Raw genomic sequence first — 13730 nt, 5'->3', positions numbered from 1 at the left:
TCCTAGATGACTTTTTTCCCCCTTTCTTAAAAATAGCTACTGTATTAGCAATTCTCCAGTCATATGGTATGACCCCGAGTTTATGGATTCATTAAAAATCCTTGTTATTGGGCTTGCAATTTCATGTGCCAGTTCCTTTAATATTCTTGAATGGAGATTATCCAGGTCCTCCTATTTGCTCTCATTAAGCTGTTTGAGTTTGACTTCCACCTTGAATGTGGTATTTTCTACTTCCATATCCTCATTTCCATTAGCCACCCTGCCACTACCCCTAGACTTCTCATTACGCTTATTAAAAACTGAAGCAAAGTGTTCGTTTAGGTATTGGGCCATGCCTAGATTATCTTTAATCTCTACCCTATTCTCAGTATCTAGCAGTTACACTTCTTTCCTTGTTTTCTTTTTACTTATATGGCTAATGAACCTTTTACTATTGGTTTTATCTGAGACTCTGTGGTGTGCATTGCCCAGGACTCAGGGCAGATTGTAGTGGTACAATTTCACCCTTTATGTACAATAATGTACATTTTAAATCTCTATTTTCATACTGATTTTCTTTTGTAGACAGCATAAGGGGAAAAATAAGTACTGAACTAAGAGCCATATTTAAAAAAATAAACCTGTGTAGGCAAACATATGAGGATATAGAATTTCTGGGTTATATTAAGTAAATATCTCCTTTTTCCAAAACCTGCTTTGTAGCAAAAACCTATTTAGAAAGGAATAGTTAGCAGTTGTAGTTCATATTTTGCCTCAGCAATAGTAGATAAATGGTTGGTTGTCACAAAATATGAGATTGACTTTACTATCAGCTTGTTGTTAATAAGGTAGAAGTGCTGGATTTTGTTAATTTTCTTCCTTTCTGAATAATAGTATTTGCTCTTGGGAGTTCGATGACATTTGTATGAGTGTATGTATGCTGGTTAAAATCCTGGCCCCATTGAAGTCAATGGAAGTTTTGCCATTTGCTTCAAGGAGGCAATAATTTCATTCCTTGAGTAGCTCCATTGAAATACATGGGGCTACCTGTGGAGTAAGGTATTACTCCATGTGAGTTTGTGTGGCAGAATCTGGCCCTAAAAAATGACATGTTGGTACACTTAGGAGTTAATCACTGTCAAACTTTTCAGGCATTCCTGCATATATTTTAGTGGAACCAAAGTCTGCATTTCTTCTCTCCCCTCATCTGCAGAGGTTCCCCACAACCACTGTGGAAGAATTTTGGAAACTATCTAGGGAGTGTTGGTCTACATCTACAGCATACTTTGTAGCCCAGCTCTGGAAAGTGAAACCCCAGGCAGCAGTGTTTGGGAGATGAGCTGGCAGGGGCAGAGGATCTGCTGTTTCACAGATCCTCCAGTCAATGCCCTTCACAACAGGGGCACGGCAACAGGTGGAGCTACTGCAGCCTTAGCAATTGTGGAGCAGCTTCCACTCAACAGCTTGGAGGGTAGTAAGGATCCATTTTCCTCCAGCCCATGTGGAACCCACTGGCATCTCAGGTTGCATATTGAAGCCAAGATTGTGACCTTTTAAAATAATTAAGTGATATTATTGGTTGTTTAAAAGTAGTTTTATAAGTTTTGAAAATGTGTAGAATAAACAGTGTATAAGCAGGTTTTCATAGCAGAAGTCCCAGCTTTTATCCAGCAAATATCTGATACAAATATATTATAGATGTGGTCCATTTTAAATAGTTTTTTTGACACCATTCTTTCCATTCCATTAATAATGGTCATTTAATTAAGTGGGGTTTTTTTTGTGTTGGGAATTAATGATTTTGCCAGCTCTCACTGTACTGCACAGGGAGAGGAGGATTGGGACCATAATGTTGTAATATCTGCTTATGTTAATAGTAAATTCATAAATATATCCAACTGGAATAAGTATTTACAAATATATAATTCTTGTATGTGTAAAGTTTTATATTTTGTTCAGCAGGTAGTGAAATGTTATTGAGAAAATGAAAGAAAATACTTATATCTATTAATTAATAATTTTCTGTTTTTATTTTCAACTAGTGAAAAATGGTTGTATAGGTTTTCTGCAGCTGACATTTTAGAGAAAATAGGAGAGATGACCTGTGTAAGCGCCTAATCCAACAGGGCAACTCTCAATAGGGTTACTTGTGTGCCTAATTGTTTGCAGTATTGGATAGAGGGTAAAATTTTCCAAAGCACCTGTGTTGACTTTCAATGAGACTTAAGGTCTGAAGTACCTAAGTCATTGTTGAAAATGGAATTTAGGCTCCTGAGTTTAGGCACCTGAATTTAGGCACTTGGGAAATTTTATCCTTAACATGTTTTTTTGTCGTCAACAATAACATACACTGTGGTTGCTTCTTGCATTACCTTAACAAATGTAATAAACAATAATCTGGCAATAATTGTCATATGGAAAAATTGTACAATTTTTTTAAGAGTGCTTATTGCAAATTGTTTTAAATAGAAGCATAGGACATAGTTTAAAATGAGGTTACTTAAAAATTGCCTGGAAATCTATACTTGATTATGTTACTAGAAAAAAAATATAGAATTCCATTCCATTGTATTTAATTGCATTACATTTGGGGAGGGAGAGAACCCCCAAACCCTCTGAATCATATGGTTTTGGAAAATACCTTTGCACAGGGTATCTGGCTGCAGCAGACTCTGGCTCTTTCCCCATTTTCCATTCTTTCTCCTGAACAGAGGCCAGATTCCTTTGGAAAATTATCATTTATAAAAGGTCATGAACAGAATGAGGGGCATTCTTTAGTATACAGTTACTGCTAATTAGAAACTAAACATCTGTAACCATGTCAGAGTTATTTGTAGCTGAAAAGAAACATTTATATACAAGATTCCCTCTGCTAACATAAAACATGGTATAGCACGAATACAGGAACAGTTGTAGACAGATCACTTTCCGCTGTGCTGAGGTTATTGTCTAGTAGAACTGAAGCATTCTTGTTTAAAAAACATAAGTTCTTATTAGCACTAAACCAAATATTTTCTTACACTTGCCAATGCAGGATTAAAGGTTTTACCACATGTGGCCAAAAATACAATATGCAGAAAGGGTTAGACTATGACTAGGACTGACCCACCGTTCTTTACTTGTGTATAGGACACCTATTGTCACACTCCTTGCATTTCCCTGGGGTACAAGGACTATCCTCTCTTAGAACCTCTGTCATGCAAGTCACCTAAAGGAAATGTGGAAGAGATGGGGATGAGGAGAGGGGAGCATGCTGCACCCTCCAGAGGTTGTAACTGAGCTCCAGGAGGGAGAGTTGCAGCTCCTACGGCAGTATAGCTGCTCTGCACTTCTCCCAATGCATGCTTGTATCTTCAAGGTATAATGTGGTCTAAAATGGATACATTGTCAGATACATTATGCTGCTAACTAAGACAATGTCTACACTGCAAAGTTAAATCGACATCATGTAAATCGACATTAAGCCTCAGATTTAAGCAAGTCGATCTTGCATGTTCACACTACACTTGTGGCGGCAGAGTGCATCCTCATTAGCAGGGCTTGCATCGACACACGGAGCACTGCACTGTGGGTAGCCATCCCACATTGCATCTAGCCGAGTGGAGTTTTGGGTTGGGCTTGCAATGCCTTATGGGACCAAAACATTGGCAAGCGTGGTTATGGGAACATGGCGTTAGCCTCCCATGATGCAGTTACCTCTCTCCCTCCCTCCCTCCCTGAAATCAATGGCAAACAAACCAAGCCTTTTTTGTGCCCCCCCTCCTTTTTTTTTTTTTTTTTTTTTGGTAAGCCTGGGTTATCTGTGCGGACGCCATAGCATGGATCCCGCTCAGCTGTACACTGTTGTGATCATTACAAACACCTTGCACCTTATCCTGCAGTATTTACACAGCTGATACACACAGAACAATGTGATGCCATGCAAGCAGCCCTGCTGGAAGACAGAGCGGAGCAATTCGCAGTTGCTGGTGAAAGTCATGCATCACCTTTACATGGTTGAGTGCCATTTCTGGGCTCGGGAAACAAGCACTGACTGGTGGGACCGCATCGTTATGCAGCTATGGGATGATGAGCAGTGGCTGCAGAACTTTCGAATGCGTAAGGCCACTTTCCAGGAACTGTGTGAAAAACTTTCCCCAGCCCTGAAGCGCAGCAATCAGAGCTGCTCTGACAGTGGAGAAGCGAGTGGCAATAACTCTGTGGAAGCTTGTAACGTCAGACTGCTACCAGTCAGTGGGGCATCAATTTGGAGTGGGTAAATCTACTGTGGGATCTGTTGTGATCGAAGTTTGCAGAGCCATTAACAGACTTCTGCTAAGAAGGGTAGTGACTCTGGGCAACGTGCAAGACATAGTGGATGGTTTTGCCATGATGGGGTTCCCTAACTGTGGTGGAGTGATAGACGGAAAGCCTATCCCTATCTTGGCACCAGACCACCTTGCCAAAGAGTACATCAACTGAAAGGGGTACTTCTCGATGGTGTTGTAAGTGCTGGTGGATCACAGGGGCCATTTCACCAACATCAACGTGGGATGGTTGAGAAAGATGCATGATGTGTGCATCTTTAGGAGCACAGATCTGTTCAGAAAACTGCAAGCAGGGAATTTCTTTCCAGACTACAAAATAACCATTGGTGATGTTGAAATGCCAATCGTGATCCTGGGAGACCCAGCCTATCCCTTGCTCCCATGACTTATGAAGCTGAATGCCGGCAGCCTGGACAGCAGTAAGGACCCGTTCAACCAGAGGCAGAGCAAGTGCAGAATGGTGGTGGAATGTGCCCTTGAACATTTAAAAGATCACTGACATTGTTTGCTTACTAGGTTAGACCTCAGTGAAAGCAATAGCCCCATTGTTATTGCTGCCTGCTGTGTGCTCTATAATATCTGTGAACCAAAGGGAGAAAAGTTTCCACTGGAGTACGGGAGTTGAGGTCGATTGTCTAGCAGCCAATTTTGAGCAGCCAGACACCAGGGCAATAAGAAGAGCACATCGAGGGGTGCTGCGTCTCTGTGAGGCTTTGAAAACCAATTTCAGCATTGAGTCAGAGTAATGTGACACCTATCTGTGTTGTTCCTTACCAAACTGTCCCCTCCATTGCATTTTCTCCCCTGTAAACTCCATCCCCACCAATCAGGTGTGTTGAATGAATAAAGACCCTTTTCTCCTCAATCCATTCAGTTTTATTATGCACACAAACACACAGAGACAGTAAAGAAAAGGAAGATAACCTGAGGCAAAAGCACTGATAACACTGTGGTGGGAGAAACATGGAAAGCTTGTTTAGAGATGCACTGCAATAACAATCAAAGGTGTGGGAATGGGCGTCTTCTGGTCCTTGTACCCTCCGCTGGTGTTGAGTGCAAGGGATTCTGAACTCCTCCCACTCCCATCCCTGCCTCATAGGACGGTTGGGGGAGGAGGATGTAGAACTGGGTGATGATGGAAGCAGGTTCCGCATAGGCTGCAGAGGGACTCTCTAGCATCCAGCTGCTTTTCTTCTTCCTCAGCATGTCTGTTTGCTCCTTCATAATCCGCAGCATCTCTTCTTGCATGGCACGCTTTTGTTCCCTGTGTGCTCTCCTGTCCTCCCTGTCCATGTCCAGGTTCTCAGACAGTGTAATCCTCCATGCTCAGAGCTCCATCTTGTCACTCTCGGAGATGCGCATTAACTCATTGAACATGTCCTCCCGAGTCGTCTTTTTCCGCCTTCTAATATGGGAAAGTCTCAGTCCCGGTGTGGAGGATGCACTGATGGACAAGGTTTCAGCTGCAAGTATTGCAAAGCACCAGGGTTGCATTGACAGTGCATACGTTGTTTCTGGTGCAAGGTTAATTATTTTTTATAAAAAACAAACAAACCCTCAATATACTTCACTGCAAGTCACAACGTAATCAAAATTGCTGGCTATTGCAAGAGTCGGTTTCCTGCTTCAGCCATGGTAAGTACGGCCACAAGGCATGGGCAAGAGGTCTTGTGCTGCTGCTTTTGTGAAGACAGCCTCGGGATCACAGGTTGGAAATTGAGAAAAGCCGCCTTTCCCCTTGCAACCTGGATAGTGCTTGAGGACAGGCACCAGTGTAAAGCCCCCTAAATAGTTTGTTTTTTAGAAAAGTATGGGGGGAAGGGAGACAAACAGGAAGCTGCCACCCTCTCCCCCCATTTTTTTTACAATGCTGCTTACAATACACAACCACAACCACAGCACGTTTGGGAAAGTGTGGTTGTGTGACCCAGATTTCACCAAACGGGGCGGATTACTTGTTGAATTGTTTGTGGTTTAAGGGCTAGTATTGAAAACTTCCCCCGTTTCCTCTAGGTGACCCTATGCAATATCACTCTCCTGAGGGTAACAGATGCAGCAAAGGAGCAGATACTGCAAGTGTCTGGGTACAGATGTGGTCTTTATGCTGCAATGCTGTGTGCTGCAAAGATGCCAGCAGAGTTAATACTGGAAGGGCGCAGGAACGTGTCCTACCGTGGTGGACCTAATAAGGCAGCCCTTCCCAGAAACTTTCTGCAAAGGATTGCGGAGTACCTCTATGAAAGCTTCCTAGAGATCTCCATGGAGGATTTCCAGGCCATCCCCGTGCACAGAAACAGTTCTTATGTAACCCCTACTGTTGGATTGGAAATGTGTACTCAACAAAGGTGCCTTCCTCAGCATCACGCTCTGCCACCAACTGGTCCTGTGAACAGATGGGTTCCAGGGTTTAAAACAGTTCTTGGCTTCAGGGAGAGTGGATTCTCTGCTTGCCTGCCTCACATTTTCCTCCTCCTCTTCCTTATCAACAATGTCCTCATTGTTGTTCAGAGTCGCCCAGGGCTCTACGGAGTGTTTTGTGGTAGTGGTAGGGTCCCCGTCGAGAATCTCATGCAGCTCCTCATAAAAGTGACATGTCAGTGGGGCAGAATCAGAACAACTGTTCGCCTCCCTTGTCTTCTGGTATGCTTGCCGAAGCTCCTTTATTTTCACGCGGCACTGTTGCGTGTCCCTGGTGTAGCCCTTTTCCCCTATACCCCGCGTGATCTTGGCATAGATGTCAGTGTTTCTTCTGCTGGATCGGAGCTCTGCCTGCACAGACTCTTATCCCCACACAGCGATATGATCCACCACCTCCTGTGTACTCCATGCTGGAGCTCCATGCTCCGTTTGCGGCCTTGAGTCTCCAGGATTAAGGCTAAGTTTTTCTCACGGATACTTTTAGTAAAAGGACAGGTCACGGGAAATAAACAAAAATTCCCCGACTTCCACTAAAAATATCCTGGACAAAAGGGTAAGCGGGTTAAGCACCCACTGCTCCCGGGTCCCCCACTGCTGCCGTATGTGGGAGCTCCAGGGTCCCCCAGCCCGCGGGACTGGGTTGCTGCGGGGTCCACCCGCTGCATCTGGGCAGATGTGGGGAGTCCCCACGCCATGGCTGGGCAGCTGCAGGGTCCACCAGCCCTCTGCCGCGACTGGGTAGGTACGAGGTCCCCCCACCAAGATGGGGGCTGGGAGCTGCGGGGGTGGGGCTGGCTGGGAGCTCCAGACCCGGGGGAGAAAATGTCACGGAGGTCAATGGAAATCACAGATTCAGTGACCTCTGTGACATAATCGTAGCCTTATCCATGATAAGTTGTGCTGGTGAGCTCTCCACACTGATTAAACAGGAAATAGAAATTCAAAAGTTCCTGGGGCTTGAACAGGGGAGCGGCTGTTTTCTGTGTACCTGGCTGACGTGCAGTGGAGTTGAAAGTGCTCTCCAGAGCGGTCACAGCGAAGCACTGTGGGACACCTCGCTGAGGTCAATTCATTGAAATTGCATAATGCGGTGTCTGCACTATCCCTTTGTTGACCATGGATGTCAAATCATGAATGCCTCTCACGGAGGTGGAGTACAGAAGTAGACTTTACAGGCCACTTAGGTCGGTGGAAGGGACTTGGTAGTGTAGACATGTACGTTATTAAATCGACCTAGCGTGGTTTATATCGACCTAGCTTTGTAGTGTAGACCAGGCCTAAGTGTGTCTGCTGTGTACTAATCAAGGCCTTTTTATGCATTTGTTTTAGGAGCATGTGTCTTATTGAAAGTTTACCTTATATCTGTATATCTTGTTCATATAAAATGTGTATTAGGCATATTGAGAATCCTAAATTTTAGTAAAATTATTAAGCATGTTCAAATTCACAGTTACTGTTTGTCATTAGTAACATCAATGGGCAACATAGATGGCTACTACTGAACAGCTGGGTCTATGGTCCCATTATATTTTTGTCTTAAAGAAGACAAGGAAATTTTTGAAGAATAGGCTCTAGTGTGGATATATTTAGATATAGGTGGCTGGAATTACACCCTATCAGTAGCTAGAGGAAATATTATAAAAGTATGTTTTGTAAGGAACATGTTTAGTTTTCAGTGTGTTTAGTCATTTATTTTGCATTTTTATTTCAGAATACATTAAAATAATCATATTTGGAATAAATGTGTAACTGTTACTTGTTAAGTAATAGCAATGCATTCACTGTATGTGGATGACAAACTTGTTTCTCCCTTTTCTAGATGTGGCCACTCTCCTGTTTATCGTTCACGTGAGATGGCAGGTCGAGCCCTTGTTCCATTTGTTATGATAAACCAGATACCACATACAGTACAGTCTCTGCTTGCTGGGCTTCCAGAGTGCACCAATCCATGTATACGACAGAATTCTGTTCATGGAATGCTTCTGCAAGTAAGTTCTCCTTTTGTGTAATACGATGTAGTCATAGTTCATGGTGAGTAGAGAAGCACTTATTAAGCAGTATATGAAAGCACTTTACAAATCAGTTGTCTAAGATAAATATAGGAAGCCAAATTCATAGATGATATAAATGTTGATATAAATCACAGTTCGGTAACTTAGTGTAAGCTGATTTAATATACATGCAAAAGGAGCAGAAGGACAGAGTTGTAAGAAACAGCAATCTACAAGAAGGGTGCAAGATGGTGTACAACAGCAATGACACTCATATAGCGTTTTTCATCTTTGAATCTCTGAATGCTTTTAAGAAATGGGAAAATATTCCCATTTTGCAGATGTGAACATATATGTTCAGAGAGGTTAAGTGACTTGCCCAGGGTCACACACCAACTCTGTTGCAGGTCACAGTCTCCCACTCCCATATCCTGTCTATTGATCCTCCTTACTTATCTGACACATTTTTCATGATCCTTTTGGTTGCCCCCCTTGCCACAACCTCACCTTGTTGTCCTCTTGGCATGTATTCTACACCCACTTCCTCTTACACACTGACTTATGTAACTTACATTACCAACTAAGAAACATCAGAATTTGTCCCCATATGTAGAAATGCGTAAATAGCCTATAAATAAATATTTAATTGAATCCATAATTGAAAAGCAAAACTGAAAATAATGAAAAGGTGTAGTTAAAGAATACGAGATATAGATACTTGAATTAAATTTATAAATTTGTGAAACAGTATTATTCCAAAAAATCTCTGAGCCCAAAAACGCAGAGAGAACACCTCCCAGGCAGAAATGATGTCTAACGGTTTGTTAACATCTGTATTTCCATTTTGTTTCTAGAAATATGCTCTTGATCCTCTTTTTGTTTTTCTTTTTTGAACTATTAGGACATAGGACTGTAAAGAGACATTACTAGCTTCAAATTAACTCACAAAATTTTGTTTTTTATACAGCATCCTTTTAAATAGCATATCCTGAAATCCTTTATGAAAATTCCCTTCAAAATTGTTGTTTGTTTTTTGTTTGTGTTTTTGTTCTTCTGTAAACATTTTCTTTTTAGCACAAGAAAAACTGACTGCCTAACATGACAGGGAAGCAGTAAAACTGACTGTACACAAAAGTGCTATTAAATGCACAAAGTAAAGAAACTTAAAAATCAGAGAAACATTTGTTCCTGTAATGTTTTGATAATAGTAATATTAGTAATATAGTAATCGTATAACTATAGTAGATTTAAAAAAAAACTTTTATGCAGACATGGCTTTCAAATTGATCATGTCCCTTTTTAAAATATGTAGCTGTGACAAAGATAGAACTTTTTATCTATGTTATTGAAGAAACTTCTTGGGACACGCAAGTATCAGTACTACATGCTTTCTTGTCTTTGATATGGTGATTGTCTCTGAAGGAATGAGCTATCAGTTCAAGATAGCTGTGGCAAAAAATGAAATAGTAAAGGACACCCTCAGTGCATTCTTTTCTACAGTAATGCATTTTCTTTCACATTTTCACTCAGAATTGTGCTGTTTCTAGTAAAATGGTCGTATCTACCCACTTTATAATATTTTCACAAATTGCATTTTTGCAGGATTTCCAGAAGGAAGTCCATTTGATGCAAACAGACACCTTTTTCGCACTAAAGACAAAATGATATTAAATGATTTCATTAACTTTGAGTGGGAATAGTTAGTAATCTGCTGACATTTACATGTGAGGTTTATCATATGATAGTAGTAGTTGCTTTATGTCCTGAACCATGAGTGCTAACATCTCTTGTAAATTTTAATCATAGCATATGATATCCTCTTATTTCTTCTGACTGAAGGGTATATTGATAGGTACAGAGCGGCAAGCCAACTCTATTTGTACAGGAGTGTTAATGTAGACCTGTCATATTGGGGATGGGTATTTTAAAGTGCTTTATAGTTTAAGACATTATGGACAGTAGCTTTGCTTGTCCCCTTGTATGTTCTCTAAATCTTTTTCTTCTTCCAAACCATTTTTATTGTTCACTTTTAAATGGAGCAATTAAGTATTTTCTATGTGCTTCTTAATTCTGAACCCAGCTGTGATAAGCTTCATATTCTCTAACTGGAGGTCAAATTCTAGGAAACAGCCCGCGATCAATTTGGAATAATAAATTAACTCACCTGCTGTTCCTTTAATTTAGGGTAATCAATTGTGTTTTGTGCTTACTTTTAAATTTGTCATACTAGTAATTTAGCTGCTTTATTGCCTTTTTGAGAATTCATCTGACAATGCCTTATTGTGCATGTTCACTTCTGTTAGTCTGCAACTGCCCATGGCTCTCAATGTATCTTGGCACACCTTCCTATTGCGAGTTCTCTTATGTCTTTTCCAGAGTGTTCTTTTCTCTTAAATTTCCTTTATGGTCAGCAATATTAGGACAGGGGAAATGGAGGGGAGTCCCTATACAGCTATTATCCTTAGCTGTACCTGTGCCCCATGATATATCCAATACAGTTTCTGGTTTATCATTAATTTACATAAAGTTAGTTGTAGGTCTCCAGTAATTCCCTCACTATTTTTAGACCCTGAAATGAGAATCTGCTGGCAAATCTATCTTCCCTCCTGCTTTATTTTATTTTATAGAAGAGAGTTCAGTGCTTGTGAAAGGAGCCAGGCAGTGAGATCTAAAGAATGAAGTCTTTTGTTTATCTGTAAAATAGGCATATCCCAGGTAGAGGCATTACAAAATTGGCCTGACTGTAACACCAGTGTTCTTTCTTTAGTAATCTAGCAGAACTATTTTTGGGAAGCTGAGAGGGTAATTCAGTCTCCATGTCGAGGCTGCTAAAAAGGGTTTCATTTCTAATGATGGTCTTTGTGATATTGACATCTGCGGACCGAGACCACCAACTTATTTCACATAGCCTGTGAACTGCTTCAGTCAGCTTGAGCCAAGTTTGGTCATTGCTAGCCTGGGGCTTTTAATAATTGAGTCTACAGCAACACTAGGTCCTGTTAAGGGGCAAAAATAGTTCCTGTCTTGAAACTCTTGACTATTCTCCAGTGTAAAACAAGATTCATGTTGATCATTTTGTGCATAAAAAGAAAAGTACTTATGAGGTTCAGGGTTTTGTCCCCACCAGACATCTGTGAGGTCCAACTCCAAAGTGTCCTGGGTACACAAATGTATCCAATAAATGTTCTCCATGGCACTTAAATTATTGCAGGGAATATCATCATTTTGTAGAAATTTCCAAGTCACCTTCTTGAGAAGCTATTATTCTCTAGCAGAAAAGATAACATAAGATACATTAATATGAGGTGGGGGAATGGAAATAACTTACACTGGTCTAAGTACTACACAGTCATAATGAATAGGAATTTGTCAAAATAGTGCTATTTAATTCTATTTAATTTTGAAAATGAAAAATCATTTAAAAAGAAAAGTTTCTCTCTCCAGTACGGTTTACATCAGGGGTAGGCAATAAGTGGACTGTAGGCCAAATCTGGACCACCAGACACTTTTGAATGGACCCCAAAATCTTTTTATTTCCTTATTTATTGTCATTGTTGTTGTTGTTGTTTTTTAAAAAAAACATGACTATACCCTGATCAAGATATTGGGACCTTGACAAAAAAATAATTAAAACTGCAAGTGTTTATAAATCTTTATAAATCTTAACTTTTCGTCATGCTGTTTTGTTTACTTTTTTGCATTTCATTCACTTTGGAAAGGTTTCACTTTTGTTTCTAGTACTATCTTATTAATTTCACTTACAGGAGCAGGGCCACTGGGCTGCAGTGGTTGGGTTGTATATGCTGCAGGAGAGGAATATTTTACCTCAAAACAAAACTGTTTTTAAAAATTAAAAATTCATGAAAAATCTATTTTATTGGGGTTTGTAAAATTTCCCCTTCCCCTTTTAAAAATATATTTACAAAATATATAAGTTTGTAAAACAATCTTACATTGTCCCTTTAAAGTGAGTATATGTTTTCCCCCTTTAAATAATGAAATGAAACAAAAAAAAAAGCCCAGAATACATGGCATGCACTGTAATGATAGCACTATACATAACATAAATAAAGAAAAAAGACATATTCAATTATGGTTCTTCTAGTTATATGCTGAATAAAACCACCATTGATGGTAATTGAAAAGGATAAGGAGACTGGTTTCATTTTAATTGCTGAAATCCTGGTTTAGCAATTCTCAGATGGAAAGATATTTAGCTCTTATCTATATATAAAGAGCCATAAAAAAGGAGGGTAGGTAATGATTTTAAATGAAAATTAGAGTTGCATTTTTGAAAAGCTCTTCTGACTAGTTCTGAAAATTGAGTATAACTTCCAAAAATATTCAGAAACAGATCACATCCTCCTTTTGTAGGCATGAGGACAGCAGAAAACCAGTTGATATAAGCAAGATGTAATTGGAGGAGGTATCTTTGAGCAAATGTTGCATCATTTTTCTTGCACTGTTTATGGAATACCTCTGTGTGATATCTGCCAATTTGGCAGGAGATGGTTGGTTAGGAAGAGAGTGGGGCATGGAGAGAGTCATTGTAAGAACACAAGAACATAAGAACGGCCGTACCAGGTCAGACCAAAGGTCCATCTAGCCCAGTATCTGTCTACTGACAGTGGCCAATGCCAGGTTCCCCAGAGGGAGTGAACCTAACAGGCAATGATCAAGTGATCTCTCTCCTGCCATCCATCTCCATCCTCTGACCAACAGAGGCTAGGGACACCATTTTTACCCATCCTAGCTAATAGCCATTTATGGACTTAGCCACCATGAATTTATCCAGTCCCCTTTTAAACATAGTTATAGTCCTAGCCTTCACAACCTCCTCAGGTAAGGACTTCCACAATTTGACTGTGCGCTGCGTGAAGAAGAACTTCCTTTTATTTGTTTTAAACCTGCTGCCTATTAATTTCATTTGGTGACCCCTAGTTCTTGTATTATGGGAATAAGTAAATAACTTTTACTTATCCACTTTCTCAACATCACTCATGATTTTATATACCTCTATCATATCCCCCCTTAG

General features: G+C 40.4%; 1 protein-coding gene across 2 annotated transcripts in view; it reads left to right on the top strand.

Annotated features, from left to right (window-relative positions):
* The window catches only part of THADA (THADA armadillo repeat containing), a 338022-nt gene that overhangs the window by 158161 nt on the left and 166131 nt on the right, over nt 1-13730 (top strand). For both annotated transcript variants that reach the window (XM_045011459.1, XM_045011458.1), the window contains one exon: nt 8524-8692. In XM_045011459.1, the coding sequence (XP_044867394.1) occupies nt 8524-8692 (169 nt within the window). The remainder of the gene's footprint in view (nt 1-8523; nt 8693-13730) is intronic.

Source organism: Mauremys mutica, chromosome 3, assembly GCF_020497125.1.
Source record: "Mauremys mutica isolate MM-2020 ecotype Southern chromosome 3, ASM2049712v1, whole genome shotgun sequence".
NCBI classification, from domain to species: Eukaryota; Metazoa; Chordata; order Testudines; family Geoemydidae; genus Mauremys; species Mauremys mutica.
This window is presented reverse-complemented; position numbering and strand designations above follow the sequence as displayed.